The 19,387-nt window shown below is 37.2% G+C and overlaps 2 protein-coding genes across 5 annotated transcripts; one reads left to right on the top strand and one right to left on the bottom strand.

Annotated features, from left to right (window-relative positions):
- Positions 1 to 1,640: 1,640 nt before the first annotated feature.
- LOC144027457 (5-hydroxytryptamine receptor 3C-like) lies at positions 1,641 to 14,884 on the bottom strand. Of its 4 annotated transcripts, XM_077535000.1 has the most exons (20): positions 14,458 to 14,884; positions 13,065 to 13,137; positions 12,935 to 12,989; positions 12,667 to 12,830; positions 12,391 to 12,435; positions 12,181 to 12,287; positions 11,450 to 11,619; positions 10,492 to 10,658; positions 10,172 to 10,382; positions 8,355 to 8,534; positions 6,840 to 7,024; positions 5,620 to 5,683; positions 5,114 to 5,277; positions 5,000 to 5,044; positions 4,751 to 4,857; positions 4,463 to 4,632; positions 3,772 to 3,938; positions 2,305 to 2,515; positions 2,030 to 2,236; positions 1,641 to 1,967 (listed from the first exon to the last, which is right to left on the bottom strand). In XM_077535000.1, exons 2-20 carry the CDS (start codon positions 13,080 to 13,082, stop codon positions 1,687 to 1,689), a joined length of 2,718 nt encoding a protein of 905 aa, XP_077391126.1. In that variant the 5' UTR covers positions 13,083 to 13,137; positions 14,458 to 14,884; the 3' UTR covers positions 1,641 to 1,686. The 4 variants fall into 4 exon arrangements, with proteins under 4 accessions (XP_077391126.1, XP_077391125.1, XP_077391127.1 ...); XM_077534999.1 differs by having other exon boundaries at positions 5,000 to 5,277; XM_077535001.1 differs by lacking the exons at positions 12,935 to 12,989; positions 13,065 to 13,137 and having other exon boundaries at positions 5,000 to 5,277.
- dynlt2b (dynein light chain Tctex-type 2B) lies at positions 14,688 to 16,878 on the top strand. Its single transcript, XM_077535003.1, has 5 exons — positions 14,688 to 14,890; positions 15,554 to 15,687; positions 15,775 to 15,844; positions 15,907 to 15,970; positions 16,072 to 16,878. The coding sequence occupies exons 1-5, from the start codon at positions 14,844 to 14,846 to the stop codon at positions 16,117 to 16,119; spliced, it is 363 nt and encodes a 120-aa protein (XP_077391129.1). The 5' UTR covers positions 14,688 to 14,843; the 3' UTR covers positions 16,120 to 16,878.
- Positions 16,879 to 19,387: the final 2,509 nt, after the last annotated feature.

Genomic DNA, 19,387 nt, shown 5'->3' with positions numbered 1-19,387 from the left:
CCTTACTGGAAGGCAAGTTTAATCAGAAAATATAGTTTGCCTTTTGGTTGCACAAAATGCGGAAAGTATTAGCAACATAATAGAATTATGCTAACATGGAATCATAAACGTCAATGTTTATTAACACTAAAGGCAAATTTAAAAGTAGCAATATTACTAAACTGCTATCTATTTAAATCCTATAGATTTACTTTAATTGTTTAAAAAACATGACATCTTTTGGCATTTAGAGAACGGTAGTTATGGAGATGTTGTTCAACACCTTCAATAATCATTCGACCATTTTATTTTTTAACACCTCCACCTGAGGGACTTGCAGGATGGTGAATTTGACACTCTTGCATGTTAGTATGCTGTTTATTCTGGTCTAAAAAATATGCATTATTATAACTTTCTGTATTCAACTTTTAAACACATTTTTACCCCACACTTGACCAAATATTTTTACTAAAATGTTTAGATAAATCATATCGCTAGCCTCTTAAAATAATTGCCTTTTTTTTGGAAAAAGAAAAAAAAATCATCACCTATGATGCAAATGGTTCAATTTGTTGTAGAAAAAAAATGACTTAGGTGATTATTTTAAGAAGGCTTCTATGTCATACAGTAGCTGAATTCAAGAATGAAACTGACTGAAACTTAATAAAATATATATTGCAAGATGAGAGTTGATAAACATTTACATGAAAAACTAAAAATGAATAATAGCAATTATGTTGATGATGATGATGATGAGGATGATGATGTTCCATCTAGCTATACTCATTAGGGTCATAGGTGAGCTGCTCTTACACCCTGCCGGCCAATCACATGGAATTATGCGCAGTTCAAATTCCTGTCAGTATTTGCACAAAACCTTCAGGTTTCTGATCGAAAGGAAAATGGATGGAAAATGGAAATAAAAGTCAAGAAAGGCCTACTAGAACATCTAAACTTTATTAAGGATGAATCACATGCACTTTAAATGATAGAAGGTATATGCTAACTCCTAAATAACATGAGCTTGAATCATGTGACTGGTACTGAACAGAGCCAAAAAACAATTATAAGAAGGTGTGCACACTTATGCAACTAATTAATGATTACTGTTTGGAACAGTGATTTAAAAATAAACACAAAATATCTGAACCTAGAGCAAAAAGGGTTCATTTCTAAATTGTATCACTCATACTAATACTACTCAATACACTAATGTACCTGCAGCATTACATAGCTGGTTGAGTATTTTTTCTTTACGGAACAAGTATAAAACAACACCAAAAACAATACACAACAAACAATTATTTTAAGGGGAAGTCAACCTTAAACATTTCATGACAATAATATGTTGTATGTGACCTCACTAGTCCGAAACATGACATTCTGATTAATATTACATTTGTGGAATATGAGTTAAGAAGCGCAATCCAGCCGTTTTTATCCATCTCAGGGGTCGAACATTTTGCTACTTGCTGTCGACTGAAGATGACATCACAGTTGCTCAGGCAACGACCAATCACAACTCACCTGTTTTCTGAAGCTGAGCTGTGATTGGTTGTTACTTGAGACGTGAGCAACTGTGATGTCATTTTCGCTCGACAGCAGGTAGCAAAATGGCCACTCTGATATTGAAAATAAATAAATAAATGCTGGATTTTGCTGCTTAACTCATATTCCACTAACCCAATATTAACCAGAGTACAATATTTAGACTAGTGAGGCGTTATGTGAGTAGACCCACACGCCGATGATGGTGACGAAGCTGACAGATAAGAAGAGGGCGTAGATGACGAACAGTAAGCGGTCAATGATGAAACCCACTTGGACCCACTCCTCTGTGCTCGGGCTGACGTTCAGCTCCTGGTCCACTTTCAGCCGGATAACTCGGAGGTCTCTTCCCAGGCTCCTTAGCTCCTCCACGGCCTTGTCCTCGTCTAGTGGTCCGTGGGCCTCCTCCTCACCTGCTCGCTGATTGGAAGCGTCCATTTCTGTTGCAGAGGAGAAGCTACCAATGCTTCTTTGTCATTTGACTTCTCGTGTATCATGTTACCTAGTGTGACAGGATTCTGGATGATCTGCTCCACTGGTGCGGGCTTTGGAGGAAGCAGAACCAGGCGGCCTATTATGTGGATGATTAACAGTCGGATCCAGCGAGGGACGTCTGAGTAGTGAGCAGAACTGTGCAGCAGGTTGGTGATGAGAATGGTCTCCAGAAGACTCACCACCATCAGAGCCAGGCAAAGAGACAGGAACACATCTGAAATGAAAAACATGACGTTTGGAAATTCTTGGACAATTACATTTGTCGTTTTACACGACACATACTTATGAGCGGTATGGTGTTTCCAGTGATGGGCAGCAGGTCGTTCATGAGGAGCAAGAAGACGGTGTAGCCCAAGATGAGCGTCATCTTGAACAAGGAGCGGTCCACCTTCTGAGGAGGCAGCAGGAAACTGAAAAGGTCCACTGTGATGAGGAAGCAGGACGGGATCAGCAGGTTGACCACGTACAACGTGGACCTGCGCCGCAATGAAATCTGTAGGTGAGAAAATAACATTTTGTCACCAAGTGCGGATATTTTTCTGGAGGCAGAATACAACAGGCAACTTTTTCTTCTGACTTCTACTGTATAAGAATCTTCCTTTCTTTAATACAGCCCAACAGGTAGTTTAGATAAAGCCTCAACCATGAAAGATATGAGAGAAAATTCTGATTCTTTGTAGATAGAGTATTTATTGGTCCTTTTGAACATTTTTTTTTTTTTTTTTGAAAATCAACTTCCACATCTGACTTTTGATTTTTGTCATATTTGATACATCCGGTCGCAATGCTTTAAATTCGTACATTTATAACTGTCAAAAATATAATAATGAACGGACATATAAAACATATTGGTATTTACAAAAATCAGCTACAACTGATATGAATTACTATTAATAACTATAGGTCTTTCTCAATTGGGTGACCTTGCAAGGTCGCTGGAAAAGCAATCAGCTGAGTGATACTGCCCTCTAATGGATTATCCGTGCAATGAATGTGTCAGATCATATACGTCAGAGTTTTAATGGGAAAAAACAGCATTATACTCACTAAATAGAGGGCTCAAAATGTCTTGTATTTGACATGATACGTTTTGACCACTATTTTTCCGACCAGCCTCTGAACTGAAGAGAATACTTAAAGCAATGGTAGTTATTACAAATACGGCCAGCAGGTGGCAACAGCGTATAAGAGATCAACCAGGACCATGTTGCAAAACACTCCTTTCCCCAGTGTTTTCAACAGATTTGTGAATAATGATGAAACGTAGCTATATTCTAATGTACAGTACTCAACTCTTGTGTATTCACCGATACCAATACCAAGTACCAATACCACTCGTACTCTTGATGCATAAAATTTCCCCCCCAAAAAATGACAGATAATTTTTTTCTTAGAATTACATGAAATTAATTGGTAATTTTCTATTATTCTAATATTTTATTTTTAGTTCCTGATAGGTTACCGTCGTGAGGACCGATACCTTGAAATAAGGCTGGATATCGGCATGATACTGTTCCTGGTATTGGAACTCGCCCATCTCTAATAAATAGCTTGTACATATTAGAATTATTATTTTATCAATATCAACTCTTTTTAAACTTTTTATTTTATTTCTACCTAATCTGTGAAAGAACTATCAGGCCACTTTGAAAATCAAACGTGGTTCTTGAGGACAAAAGTTTGTCCACCCCTTATGTACAGTAGGTTTACAGCCTTTCAGACATACATAATCCCTAAATTGATCCTTACAAAGAAGCGAAGCTCTTCATAAGAAGTCTTGTTACTCGAAGATGGCGACTGCTGATGTAATGCTTTGATTCCGGTGAGCTCCCATTCTCCCATCGTTGTCATCATTTCTTTGGAATATTTGAGTATTTCGTCTGATGACGCTAAGCGGCCAATCTTTACTGCAGGTACTGAAAGAAAAATCATTTTGATGACTTTCATTTGAAATATAGAATGAAAAGAAGAATTATAATAGAAGAGTTAATTCATCACAACATATCAGAGCTTTTCCCTGACTGTTATGTTATGGCAATGTATGACATCATTGCCTTGCTTTTTCCTGTCCGTGATCTTGTTTTTGCTCTTGCAGGAAAGTCCAAACTTTTGGTGAAATTACTGCATTTGAACATGTATTATTCGTTGGAAATGTCCGTGTCAGACTCACAATGTAATATATTTGACCCTGATAGAATTCAAAATAAAATAAAAATAAAAATTTTCATTCTTCAAAAAATAAATGAAAGGGGACAAAAAGAAGTGAAACGTGATATCTGCCCCTGAAAAAAAAATGAAATAAAAATATAATAATAATAAACACAAAATAATTTTAATGCAAAGACTGAGGAAAAAAACTCAATCACAGACACATACAAACAAACAACAGAGGTGTCAATATATATTTTTACAAAAGGAGCATGGATCAGTTAGTACTTACAGTGATACAGGTAGGCGTTAAAGGTTAAAGTGCAGTTCTGGGTGTCAAATGGAAACATGTAGATGTCGAGCCTGCAGGAGCTCACCACTCTGACGGGCTGTAAATCGAACACGAAGCCGTCGTGATACACGTACGTGTATGGCGTATATTGTGCCGAGTTCCTCTCCATACTGCCGGAAGCGGAAATTTACGTGAATTCAACTGCAACATGCTGAGTTGTACTTTTGTTGAGCTTGAATATTTTCAGGGTGCTAATTATGGTTCCTCCTTCATTGTGAATTGACTTACAACTCATTGATGACCACATCGGGCACCCACAGTTCTTTTCTCGGGACTATAATCCAATAGGCACCGCACTCGTTTGGATCCCATCTTACGAACTCATTTTTCCACTTCTGCAACACAGGAGCACTGATAGAGTCACATTGTAATATACTGTTTAAGATGATCATTATTGACCCAGTAAATAGAAAAAGAAAAAAAAACATTTGAAAAAACAGTCCACCATGCTGAAGAAAATAGAAAGTGATGACTTACCAACATCTGGATGATAAATGTTGTCAGGATCTGAGCCTTTTCATCCTGAACGAAGAAATCATTTAAGAAAGAAATTGTGACCTCGTTTGCGATGAATGTCAAATGTCCCCTTACCACCCCGAGAATGCCAATTAGGATGAAGGCAACATTGACATGCGTGGTGGTGGAAATGTTCACGACGGGTCGAATGGAGCTGAGGTCAAAGACGGGCCTGAGAGCCTCCAGCAGGGCGGGGCCGTCTGGCCGAGAGCAGTTGGGCATGATGAAGCTGCATGATGCTAAACAAAGAACCAAAGACACTGAGGTGAGCCGGCAAACTGGATTGTACTGAATCAAAGATGGCAGACATGCTGGAAATATTTTGTCACAATATGCCATACTTTGACATGATTTTAGGGTTAGTTTACATTACAGAAAAAAGTGAGTCAAAAATTGTTTATCTTCCACTTGCAATACCTAACATATGATAAGGCACCTCACTGAATTGCCCTTATTTGGCGCCACTTTCAGTTTGCTGATGACTGATGACATTAGCCAGGAGGCTATTAGCATGACTCAAAAAGTCAATAACAAACAGTTAGAAGAGGTTTGCAAAATCGATGTGGTCTGCATGTTCTTACCATGTGCGAAGAGAGAGATGAAGATGAAGAGAACCACAGAAGGCTTGATTTTCTGCGGGCAGCGCTAAAAACATTAACAGCGGGTCAAAAGTGGTTGTTAGGTTGAGTAATGGTGGGATTGTGTGAAGTGTTCCCATTTAAGTCACTTTTATACGTGCTCTCTTTAAACGCTTCCTGTCTGTCTTTTTCTTTCCTTCCTTCCTTCCTTCCTTCCTTCTATAATTCAATTGTAGGAAAGAGAATACATATTACAGTTCTGACTTTTTATCCAAGGCAAACATAAATTTAAAAAAAAAAAATCTTAGTTTTTTTTTCTTTCTTCCCTATAGTCAGCATTGTGCATAATGTTCTTTTCAATTAAGCAAATATCTGTCTATAAGGACTACATCTGTTTGTTTACAAAGTGATGGACAGTGAGACTCCTCTCAAAGAATATGCTGTAAAAGTGCTGGGGCCTCCCCTACTCCCTGGCCACACAATATAAACAACGCAACATTTTCCCATTATACACCACAATCTGGAGTCACTATGTACATATGTACATATTTTACCGAAAAACACAATCAAAATCATCCTACTAATATAATGTCATGGAACAATCTAGGGTCAATTGACTGTGTATCTTTTTTATTTTTTATTTTATTTATTTATTTTTTTTATAAGCTGTTTTACCTTCAACTCGGAAAATAGTTGCTGCAGTTAGCTGCTCCGGCTAACTATCTTGGTTACTCGCCAGGCTGCTCACTCACTCCAAATAATAATTGGTAGTAATTGGTGGTAGGCTTGTGAAGTGCAGTCTCTGTGAGCCACCATAGTGTGCGTGCTTCCAACTCATTGCATTCTATTAGTTCACCACTAGATGTCAGTACATAATACACAGTGTATCTTTAATAGAGAACTCACGTCAGAATGATAAAGAGAAATTGAAATGAAGATCAGCCAAAACTATCAAGTATTTATCCAGATAATTTTATTTTTAGCATTGTATACTTTAACACAACATCTAATCAGCACTAATTGTATATGAGGGGTAATTTAATTATTAAACATGTCAAAATTGTCTATAAATCAATTCCACACACATAAAAAAAAAAAGAAAAAAGAAAAGATGTAATCTACTGGTTATAGGATTTGACCCAGATGATCTTGATGGTGATGAAGCTGACACATATGAAGAGAAGGTAGATGCCAAACAGCAGACGGTCTATGATGAAACCCACCTGGATCCACTCCTTTGAGCTCTGGCTGCTCCCCAGCTGCTGCTCCACCTGCAGGCGGAGGACCTTCAGGTCTCCACCGAGGCTCCTCAGCTCCTGCAGGGCCCTCCCCTCCACTGCCGGTCCCTTCTCCTCGTGAGGTTCGTCATCACATCCGTGCTGTGCGGACACACTGCTGCCTCTTGTGTCTGTTAAGACAGATTCAATGTATGGGGGTGCGGCAGAAAAATAACAGGACTGGTGTGACAAAGTTATGGTTTTAACTCTAACGATAATAGCAATATCGTGATATCGCGATACAGTATTAAAACTGCCACAATATATCGCCCTCATGATGCCACAATATTAAAAGCAGCACATCTACTAAAAAGGTTGGGTTGATTTCCATTTGTGCAGTTCTAGCACCCTCTGGTGGCTATTTTTTTTTGGTGCAGTGCAGTTTAATTTTCACAAGGCATGTTTTGGCCCTTCTAATTTTAAAATCCACACAGATGGTTAGATGAAGGCACACGTAAAATGCTTGTGAACCGGAACTTTATTATTATTATTATTATTATTATTATTATTATTAATAATTGCATAGGTTCCTCAATATTAACTGCTATTAGATTGTAGGTTGTTTATATGCATTGCTGTCATGTAAAAAAAGCACAATATTGTGTGTGTGTGTGGGGGGGGGGGGGGGGGGGGTGTGCGTGTGTGTGTGTGTATGTGTGTTTTTAGTATGACCTTTTTTAGTTTTTACAAAAATGTGACCTTTTTTGGATCACCAACCTCCCCACAGTATCGTGATAATTATCGTATCGTGACCTTTATATCGTGATAATATTGGCAGAAAAAAATACTCATTAATCCGATGATTATTTAGAAACACTGCGATTGGCTGGCAAAAAGTCCAGCGTGTACCCTGTCTACTGCCCAGAGCCAGCTGAGATAGGCTCCAGCGCCCCCCGCGACCCTTGTGAGGAATAAGTGGTTAAGAAAATGGATGGATGGATTATTTAGAAACATATATTTAATGCATAAATTGTGTTCCCACAGCATTTTTTGTGGGAATATTAATCATTTGAAGGAAAAATACTCCCGAAGTCCATGCTAACGTCCTGTTAGCATTTGAATGGGATCTTCCCTTCACTTTTAGCATTAGCGCTAGGCTAATGTGTTTAGTTTTACAGTTAACTCCAACTGGGGTGTCATTAAACAGCTTAAAGGATGCTTATGGACAACAAAATAATCAGTATAAGATACGCTACACACTTGCTAGCTTCTAATGCTACGCAAGCAAAAATGGTGCATTCAGGGGACTTTCACAGCATTGGAAACGTTTTCTTCCATGATAACGTTTTAAGGGCAAAATAATTGGCCATTTGGCCCAATTGGACGATAGTTTTGGCCAATTATAATCGGAGGCTGATAATCGTTTGGACCCTAGTTCTAATCCAAGCTATGAGATCCTACGATGTTTACTTTGTTCAGTGTGTAAGAAGAGGTGACTAATCATCACCAATCTCTGTATACCTGCATCTTTGACTTCTTCCCAAGGCATTCCGACAAGACGACCCAGGATGCGCAGAACAAGCATGCGTATCCAGTGTGGAACAGGAGTGACATTTTTGGAGCTAAGCAGCAAGTTGGTGATGACAATCGTCTCCAGGAGACTGGCCACCATCAGGGCCAGACATAAAGAGAAGAACACATCTGGCATGAAAGACATGGGGTAAGTCACACCCACATTCAGTGGTCAAGAATTAAATAAGCAATTGTAACTCGAGCAAAGAAATCTATACAAGTTCCTTCTTGTTTGCTTGCGATTTGAATTGCGACGACATGGAAATCCGTACGTGTTTGCCCACACTGTTTATGGATCATGCAAATGATCAACGCTACCAATGTTGCACTTCACCAGACTCAGGCATTTGTTTATAAAATCATTGGGCGCGTGTGCTATTATTGATGCAGTCTCACAGACAGCTTGGAAGTTGTGGCTGAGAGCTCTCTGAACATGAACACGCATTAATTGACCATGAGAGTTTCAAATTGCAAACCCATGACAGACCTCCATCTATCCAACCATTTTCTATCCATTAGAGTTATGGGTGATCTCAGAGAGAATTCTTAATAATTCTTAATAATGTGCCAGAGGTTCTATTCCCATGTCTTTATAATTGTACGGTTACCTCCTAAAATCAACAAACTTTTTTTATTCAATTCAATTCAACATTTTTATTTCATTCTTTAAAAAAAAAAATTAAAGGGGACAGAAAGAAGTGAAACTTATGATATCTGCCCCTGATCAACACACACACAAAAATAATAACACAAAATAAATGACAGCAGTCAAGATGCTTTCAAGGTAACCATTAAACAAAATGATTCAACAGCATGACCTTGTGCTATATATACTTTTTTTTAAGTAATTAAAAAACATCAGTTCCTCTTAATTTGGACTCCCATTATTTATTTATTTATTTATTTATTTAATTATTTATTTATTTAGTGTATTTATTTAATTTGCATATGAATTGGTAAAATTTCATGATGGACTTTATACATTATTTTAAGGTGGTTTAAACTCCATGAATTCATTGAATTTTAAAGTTGTTGTTTTTGTAGCTTTATAGACAAGTCTGTTGGCGTTAAACCACTTCATAATATTCTTATTCTTAAACTATTTCTCTATTACCTGTAATATATATATATATATTTATATATATATATATTTATATATATTTTTTTATTTTATTTTTTTTCCCCGGCATAAAATGTCGTCCGCAAACCAAATATATTTTAACAATTTCAAAATAATTGCAATATCATTCACATAGAGGAAGAAAAGTACTGGCCCCAGAATTGATCCCTGGGGCACCCCACAAGTTACATAACTGTGTTTTGATTGCCTATTATTGAATTTAACCCATTGATGTGCAATACCTTGTATACCATATTTAATCAATTTATGCAATAATATTTCATGATCGAAAGTGTCAAATGCCTTTTGTAAATCCACAAAGACACTTACTAAAACACGTTTTTTGTTTTTTTTTTAATCCATGGCTGTGCAAATTTCTTCAGTTAACGCCATTAATGCAATGCAATGCAATGCAAACAGAGAAATAGGGAAATAAGTTCTAATAAAATTGAGAGACTGATCATAAACACGCATATAAAAATTAATAAAGATTGACCTTTAACTTAACCTTGTTTTAAAATAAATAAATATAACACTGTTGTGTAAAACATAATAAATATAAAGAACTACAAATCCCATGCTGTCCGTAATGTGATATGATATTGTAACACATAAAAGGGAAACTGATCATGAATGTGGCACTCACTGATGATGGGGATGGTGTTTCCTGTGATAGGCAGCAAGTCATTCATGATGAGCAGGAAGACTGTGTAGCCCAGGATGAGGGTCATCTTGAAGGCGGAGCGGTCCACACTTTGCGGAGGTAGCAGGAAGCTAAAAAGGTCCACTGTGATAAGGAAACTGCTGGGGAGCAGCAGGTTAACCACGTAAAGCGTGGACCTGCGTCGCAGTCGGATCTAGCAAAAGATTTGAAAACATCATGTCATATTTTACTTCCTTTGGACTCTGATGAAGCATTCTTTTATTCAGATTCGGTTCATTAGCATGCAATACAATCTGACATACATGAAATTGAAGCTCATCCACGTAGGTATGTTCACTCTCATGTTGATGATTCTGCTTTATGGCAGTGATGCTCAGCAGCTCCCACTCCCCTAAAGTGGTCATCAGCTTCTTGGATTTGGCTGTGATTAATTCGTCAGACATCGACAGGGACACTTTCATGTCACTTGCTGAACAAAAGAAAACATGTTTAGCTGTAAAGGCCAGAATGGCACCATTTTGTATTCAAGATAGAATATGGTAACATTTGAGTCACTGTGGGAATTCTGAAGCATCCCACATATATTATTTTATTTTATCTTTTTAATCTCCACACTTTTTTGCCGCCTAACCAACTCCCACATAAATCTTCCTATTTACATTGTTCAAATTTCAACTAGCTTCAAAAATTCACGCTTCGCGGGGTATATGTCATCTGATTTCACATTACTTACAGTATTTGCACAAATTAAGATTTATATAAACTTTTCCCCATTCATTTTCAATGGGACATTAAAACGTTTTGAACTTTTTCTAAGTATCACTTTCCACACCCACTTCTATAACTTATCATCAAGCAGGAGGTTATAATTTCACAATTTATCTCTCAATTTGCTTTCAGCATTCCCCTGCAATTTCTCCAGAAATTGCGCTTAGTCTAGTTTGTTTTAGTCTTTGTAGACCTGTCATGACTGTAACGTACTCTATATTCATGACTACTACATTTTACGTATGCCACGAACTTAATCGAATTAATGGCATCAACCATCTAATGTGAATCCATTCTTTCTTTTACAGGGGAAATCCTCTGATTTTGATTTAATGACTACGACCAGCAGCCATCTCGTATGTCCCATCTACCAATCGACCTTAATAGGAATAACGCTGTACATTAAAAACCCATTGAAGATCGTAATTGACTTCCTTATTTTCAGTTTCCTTAATTAACTAGGATCAAAAGTCAAAGTGAAAAATCCGTTACCCAGGTTAACAAATGAGCCGAAGGTAAGAGTGCAGTCCTGTTCGTCAAAGGGGAAAGTGTAGATGTCCAGGTTACACGAACTGACAACTCGGGCCGGTTTTGCGTCGTGCATTTTTCCATCACTGTGCAGATTCACATATGGAACAAATGGAGCTTTGTCTTGATCCATACTGCAACACAAAGATACACACTTAGATGTACAAATTGATGTTTTACCTTCTTTTTTTTTATTATTCTACAGAGAAAAGGGGAGATGATTATATAATACAGAATGATGAAATAGTCTTACATCACCATTATTTTTAATTTTGTTTAAAGTAAGTGTTCACAGTAGTCATTTGGTCCCGGAAGTAAACAAAAGGAGGAATTGTGGAATATATCAGGTGCTAATCCATCACATAAATGGCATGGTTAACTTTGCGGTGCCGTTGATGGTGACTAATCATGTCTTGAACAACACATTTAATGGTCGGTTAGTTAAGCGTGGGTTAGGAATTTAACCAGCGGTTAGGGGTTAAACAGTGGTTAAAATAAATACAATTAGGTTTTGTTTAACCATATGCTTTTTCTGCAAGGATCATGTTTTGTGTGTTTGTTAGTTTTCTAGTTAAGACAGTGAGAAAAAAAAAGTAGGTTTGGGAATTTAAGCAGTCTAAAACAACACATCATACATCATACTTATCATGTACAGATGAATCTAAAAAAAACGCACATTATTGTTTGAAACTCACAATTCACGGATGACAACATCTGGAACCCAAAATTTCTCTCTGGGAAGAGTTATCTTGTCGGTGCCACACTGGACTGGGTCCCAAGTGACAAACTCATTCTGCCACCACTGACACAACGTGGATATGCATGCAAACGGAAACGTGATAACATCGCACGTCACTGCAGTTCCATCATCACAACAACAAATAAGGATGCATTACAGTACTTACAAAATGCTGCCAAAGATAAGTGGTCAGGAGTTGAGCCTTCTCGTTCTGTAAAACAGATGCTTCAATTTGGTCAGAGTTACATTCACAGCAACCAATAAGACTGTCCACTTTCATTAATAAAAACACATTCTAGTTTCAAGTCATTTGAAATAATTTGTATTATTTACGATTACTACTAATATACAAATCCCAATTCAATTATTTCAAGAGTAAGCTTCAAAGTTTACCTGCTGTTAGAGATATAATATATAAATATTTATACTGGGTTGAACATACCACTCCTAATATTCCATAGAGGATGAAGTATAAGCGGACGGTGGTGGTGGTTGTCATGTTTATGACTGGCCGGATGGCGTCCATCTTAAAGATGGGCTTCAGGGCCTCCAGAAGAGCCAGTTGGTTCGGTTCGGAGCAGTTTACCTTGATGGCGCTGCATGGAGCTGATAGGTCAGAAACAAAAGCGCTTTACTTTAAATAAATAAATAATTTACTTATGCTTATTAAAAGCCCCCGAAGGGAAACTCAGCACTGCAAAAAAACATACCTGCAATAAAGACTAGCAGCATAATCAGCATGAGCTTCATTGATAGCAGTGGACACTAGAATTCAATTGGTATCAGTTGTAAGTTGATCAAAACATACAGCATGTACAGTACAAATGGAGACGAGACTACCTTAGGTGAATGATTCATGATGTCAAATCTTTTTTCCCATGTGTGCCTGTAGAGAACTGGTAGTACGGTATGCCTTTATCATATTAAAATATAGCTGTAAATTTCTGACAGATAAAAAAAAAACAAAAAAAACAACAACTTATCAATCCCTAGAAGATTTGAGTTTTCCTTATCGGCCTGCTTGTACATACTGTATATATAGTGGCAATGTACCTGAAGCATGAAGCTGAGAATGTAAAACATGCAAATAATGTGGTTAAAGCAAAAACTCTGCAAGGCAAGCCAGCCGCTTTTTTCATAGGAATTTATCCAAAAACAAAAAATAAACCGCAGCCCCAATGCACACGCATGTGCGTGTGAGACATGGATTGTCACACCTGCTCACAAACAAATAAAGTGTTTATTCCCTGTGAACAAGAGGCATGCTCTCGTATGGCAACACATCACCAGCAATATTTTTGTCTCACCGCATTTTTGTTTAAAATAAGCAGGTTGTGTCATTCACATATACGTACAAACTGTACAATGTACATACATACATCTGTTCATCTGACATATTGTGTCATCCAATATTTAAAATAAAAAAAAATCATTGAAGATGTTTGCTATTATCACTCTACCCTGAAAAATAAACATAAATAAATCCTTAATAGCCCAAAATGAATAAGATATTCAAGACCATTAGAAGTGCATTTGCAATTCTGACAACAACACTATAATATCTGATAGTTATTTCCCTGCAGCATGCCTACAGTCCTATAAATAAACAGAAATTCAGCTGTGAAATTGTCAACATATTGTTTACACCTAGGGCACTTTGATTATCACAGCATTTTTATTTATTTATTTTTTTAGGAAATTAATTTGTCTCCCTCTTAATAGCATATTGCATTTTAGGAGTTATTAACGTGCCGTTTCTCTAATAAGAGAGTGGCTACAGTGCTGAATATTAATTATTATATGCTGCAGAACATATAAATAGTTACAGTATATCTCAGAAATTAACTTATCTTGTTTATATACCGGTACATTACCACTGCAGAATTGTTCTGTAAATTAATTAAACATTACCTTTATTGGCCTACTTCCACACTTAGAAATTCCTATGATTTCTTACACAAAAACATTTAAAATGAGCTATTGTGGAAAACCCCAAATAAAACTTTAAAGCTGTACTCTAATTTAAGTTATACAATACTGTGTGTGACTCATCATCCAGTTTTTGCATGAATGACGGAATCGCATTACTGTAGGGCGGCTACCTTAAAATGTCTTAGCTATCTGCGAAAGGCTCTCAAGGTTAAAGCTGTACAGTTACGAGACACCAATTTGTGACCCATAATGCATTACTAAGAACAGATTGAAAACAGTGTAAAAGGTAGGAGTAGCTGACCTTTTACAAAGAAGGCACTCTGACGGAAATGGTGATCACATTATTTTCCCAGTCAGCACATTCGAAATGATGCATTGGCTTACAGTACGTGAAGAGATTTGTAAAAATGGATTTACTCCACTATGTATTTTATTGGACGAAAACTTTTTTTTTTTTTTTCCCCATCAGTCGCTCTCATTTGAGCTTCAATGGGGTTGCGTCACCATCGTAGGAACAGAACTTGGTCGTAAAAAGAGGACCTGTCAGTCACTTCCGATGAATGCAAAGGGGAACGTATCAACTTCCGGCGATGTAGTGAACAAACTTTACAAAGAGCGAGTGAAGGACTGCTCGCTTTACTTTTCTGCACCAAACTCCTTGTTAAGCTATTATATCACGGACATGCCATGGAAGGCTCAGATTCATACCTCATACGACCCAACTATCAGTACAAGTGAGTTGTTTGAAGCTAAGTCCGTATAGTGTGACGCTTAGCTTGTAGCCGTAGCATCGCCGACGCTCCTGTTGCCTAGCTACCGTGAAACGACATTTTCCAATTTCCTGACAATCAAGCTTTATTGTACTAATGGGTGTCATCACTGTGAAATATTTAAAAACCGTCTCCATAAAAGGCGTAAAACAAAGCTAATCAAGTTGACCGTCGTTTGGTATTTATTTGTTGCTCTAAGTCGGGTCACAAACACGATCTTAAAATATGATGTTGGCCGCCTCTGCTAAAATCGGCTGCATAGTTAGTGAAACGGGTAAGAATTCTACCACTGAAATGAAATGATTAAGTAATATGTATGATATAATCAGTATTAGTGTCATATTTCTGAGAAAAAAAAGACGTCACTTTAGGAAGGTGACACCAACGGCTCTCAGAATGACGCAATGAAACAATCAAATATAGAATATTTGAATAATAAATTAGCCACACAGCACAAAAAGTTTGCTTATTGATCAGTACATCTGCACAGTTCTGACGTTCGGGATTCAAAATAAAAGATACCTATTTAATTTCAAGTGCTCTTTCAGATGGTAGGTAACGTTTCAGGATTGCATGTTGGACTGAGGTGAATTTTATATTCTTTCTGTCCTTTATGTAACATTCTAGATTCAAGCCTGCAGTTGTAAAGGAGTGCATTCGTGAAACAGTGAAAGCGCGCCTGTTTGAAGTAGAATATGACCCAGATGAGGTCCCAGAGCTTACCCGCACACTGGCCGACTCTGTGAAGAATAAAGTGAAGCGTGAGTCCTTCAATGAAATTGAATAGCCAATTCAATGTTTGCGTTATTAGTCATCACTGTGTTGTTTATTTTTTCCTTCCAACACAGAGTTAGGGTTTGACAGGTACAAATTTGTCGTGCAAGTGACAATTGGAGAACAACGCGGACAAGGAGTCAAGTGGGTGACGTATTGATTCAAATTATTTTAAACCGTTGAATAAAACTTGTTGAATTTGTCAGGATGTCGTCAAGGTGTTTATGGGATGCTGATACAGACAACTATGCGGAAGATGTTTTCATGAATGCAAGTACTTTTTTTTTCCTGTTTGGTCTGCTGTGATTTTTTTTTTGAGTGGCTTTGTAATGGTGTGTGTTTATTTCAGAATATTTTTGTCACTTTCACAGGAAAGCTTGTTCTGTGCCGTGGCCGTCTTTGGAAGCTATTCCTATTAAGGTTAAGGATATGGGAATAGAAGTCTGGAAGAGGATGGAAGCTGCTGAGGCGAAAACCGTGACAGAAATCCTGTGGTGACACACCCATCATTCCAATTTCTATTTCGTTGACTTCTTGTGACCACTTAGCCCTTTATTATTTAAGTAAATAATAAATATAGTGATTATAGAAAATGTATTCAAATTTAATGAAAGACAAATACGTAGATGATGCTGATAGGACCACATGAGTAGCCAAGTGGGCCTGTTCTAAGAATTCCTCATTAATGAGATGCATCTACCTTTTTTGTTGCTTTTCTTTTAAAATCAAACTTGCATTAGTGTAAGCTTTGAGATTAGAGTACAATACCCAATCACAAAACAATAACAAAAAACTATGTACAGTTCAAAGATCAGTACTGTAGTAAATTGCCAATCTGTAGTGTTTGTGGAGGGGCACAACAGCGGTAAGGCGCCCAATTTACTTTACTTGGCTGTTTTTAGGAAGTGTCAGTTGAGCACTCACAAGGCTGTAGATTCTGTGTCTTGCATGAAAATGAAGTCAGAAGTCATTTGAAATGTGAAATAGTAATTTATTTTCTGAGTGTCTCTCAGTTTGAAGAGGTCCTCTTAAAGTGGTCGCAAATTTGTTTTTGTCCGGAAGCTGACATTGTCTTGTTCAGAGGTAGGCCACCTTGAGCATTGGCCTCTCGGATACTGAACTCACCTAATTTTCAACATCTATCATACAACTAAATAAATCAACTTTATTTATACATATTTCAACATGTCTTTGTATGTATACACCTATCAGCTTCATAGTAGAGTGTCTCGGACCCCCATGCACTCCACAGTTTCTTTGGTGAGGGGAGGGGTGGATTTTTTTTTCTTACCTTGTTTGAAGTCATGTCTTCGGTTGTCGAAGGTGGCTGTCACTTTAAGATTGTGCACGTATCGCACGTGCACAATTAATTAATGAGCCTAACACAGACGCTGCAGTTACACTTTGGGCCATCGTGAGTAAAAAAAAAGTGACAAACTGCACAAAGATCCTTTAAAACCTCTTGCACATGGCTGATTTCACTTCTGTTTACACATTACAGAAACAACTGTTTCAGGCTATGCCAGCAACATGGTATGCATGTAAAAAATAGTAGTATCCACATTCTAAATTTGTATTAGGGTTTTTAACCTATTTTTTACAGTAATTTTAAAGTAAACCTAGCTTGTCTTTGCAAATGCGCCAAACAAAAAAAAAGCAAGCGTTATGCTCTTTTGTGCTTGTACATGCACACTGATAACACTTTGTTCCCTACTTGTACAGAAGCAGTTACTTTGTCGAAAGAATTATAATTACATGCATGCACAAGGTACAGTGTTCAGCGTATTTGAGTATTTTTCCCTTTGAAAAATGTAAAGATTTTATTCATTATCTCAATGAACATAATTTCCAAAATTGACAATTTTTTTCCTGTAAAATATGCGATTAACTCACAACATGAAATTAAGGTTGCTAATAGATTGCATAGGTTACGAAATCCTTAGTTTAATCAAATTAACTATCTTTTTTGGGGTATACTTATTTGTGCAAAATGTTATTTACTAAATTTGTTAAGGAAACTACTTTTTGTGTGCGTACTAATGAACAAATCTTGTTTGCAGTCAATGTCCCACACTTCTGGGAGTATTTTGTAGTACTGTATTCCATAGAAAATCTTGATTGAAAGGAAACTAAAGATGTTCTTACAAACCTGTTGGGGTGTACTCATTTATGCTGAGCACTGAAATTGTATATTACAAATTCAAGAGTTAATGTTTCTGCGGTCTCGTTTTCGCAGATGCAAAATCCAAATGATGTTAAGTCAAACTAATGTATTCGCAAAAGTTATGACATTGTGACTGATATAATATGGCAGCGCTGCGATGTTCTGTGATTCATGGTGAGGAGGGAAATTTTCGTTTTTTAATATATAAACTTGTAGCATTAAAGATTAAATATATTGGAATTAAAGTACACAACTTTCACTAGCCCTAGGTTCCGGTAAACACGTTCATACAATGTGACAAAAAAAAAAAAGAAAAAGAAAAATGTGTTATCAACAAATTATGGTAATTCCGTTGTTTGGATTTCTAATGCTCAACCTCAACGTATTTCCACAACAGCCATCTATTAATAACTCACCAACGTAAAGAAATAATTTAGTCCATGATTTCCATGCATCTTTAATTATCACCACGTAATCCGCCTGGGATAGGAATACTTAATACTCAAAGTTATGTTTTTAGTTGATTACAGTGACATAATATGAAACCAAACTGTACTATCACATTTCAATATGCAGTTGCATTTGTATCCGATTATTAAGTTAAAGGTTGTGCAGTCTTAAACAATTGATCCTGAGAGTTCATATTGACAAATGAAGAGGATTCCAAATCTGAAATTGTCAAGAATTACTTGTCTATGGAAAATGTGACCAATGTTCCACTCAGGCCACATTAGACTAATGAGGCATCTATTCAGCCATCCGTTTACGATGCCGCTAATGCTGTCCCCGGCACTTGTTGCTAGTCAATCGCAGGACATGCATAGAGGCAAACAATTTACATTCACGTCTGTCACTGAGTGGGAACTGACCCCATGCTGCCTGCAGGTGCAAGTGAACCGCTACACCAGTGATGACGTCTGACAAGGCAGAAGCAATTGACTCACTGAATATGCTCAGGTATCAATTACGGAAATCGCTCATACTGATTACATAAACATGGCAGTGGAGTCTTTCTCCTGCTGTTTTTCCGTACTTCAGGTGTTCCAATGGAAGCTCTTAATTAAAAGTCCAAATGCACAACAACAATTTATGCAAAGCAGTCATAGCTAAATGTGTAATCTAGCAATTTTTTCAAGCAGATCGTATGATAGTATATCGATACCACAGCCGTAACTGAAGGCTGTCCTGTCATGGACACAGTTGTGTCTGTGCATTAATGGGGACAGATTTTCCAGTCCTTATGTTTGGGCAATGTGGTGATTACTAGCTGTTGTTTCCAAGAGAGGTCGTCACTTCAAATATGTCAAGTTGCCTCTAGACTTTGCACATTGCTTCATCTTTTTTTTTTTTTTTGCACGTCGGTTGAAGGGCTTTAATCATCTGTCAGCAATGTAAGCCATGACTTCAATTGAGAACACTTGAAAGCACCTTGGAAGACAAGGTGTCAGAAATTATGAGCTGAATCTTACTCAGCTGACTTGACAATGACAACATTATGGAAAAGTTCTTTCAGTAGTTCAAAT

This window comes from Festucalex cinctus, chromosome 10 (assembly GCF_051991245.1).
Source record: "Festucalex cinctus isolate MCC-2025b chromosome 10, RoL_Fcin_1.0, whole genome shotgun sequence".
Lineage (NCBI taxonomy): Eukaryota > Metazoa > Chordata > Actinopteri > Syngnathiformes > Syngnathidae > Festucalex > Festucalex cinctus.
This window is presented reverse-complemented; position numbering and strand designations above follow the sequence as displayed.

Coding starts and splice junctions, on each gene's coding strand:
- LOC144027457 (XM_077534999.1), bottom strand. Junction 12,436..12,666: donor TCTATGGAATATTAGGAGTG/GTATGTTCAACC, acceptor TCTGTTTTACAG/AACGAGAAGGCTCAACTCCT. Junction 12,288..12,390: donor CTTATCTTTGGCAGCATTTT/GTAAGTACTGTA, acceptor ACGTTGTGTCAG/TGGTGGCAGAATGAGTTTGT.
- dynlt2b (XM_077535003.1), top strand. CDS start 14,844: ATGGAAGGCTCAGATTCATACCTCATACGACCCAACTATCAGTACAA. Junction 15,845..15,906: donor CAACGCGGACAAGGAGTCAA/GTGGGTGACGTA, acceptor TGAATTTGTCAG/GATGTCGTCAAGGTGTTTAT. Junction 15,971..16,071: donor CGGAAGATGTTTTCATGAAT/GCAAGTACTTTT, acceptor TCACTTTCACAG/GAAAGCTTGTTCTGTGCCGT.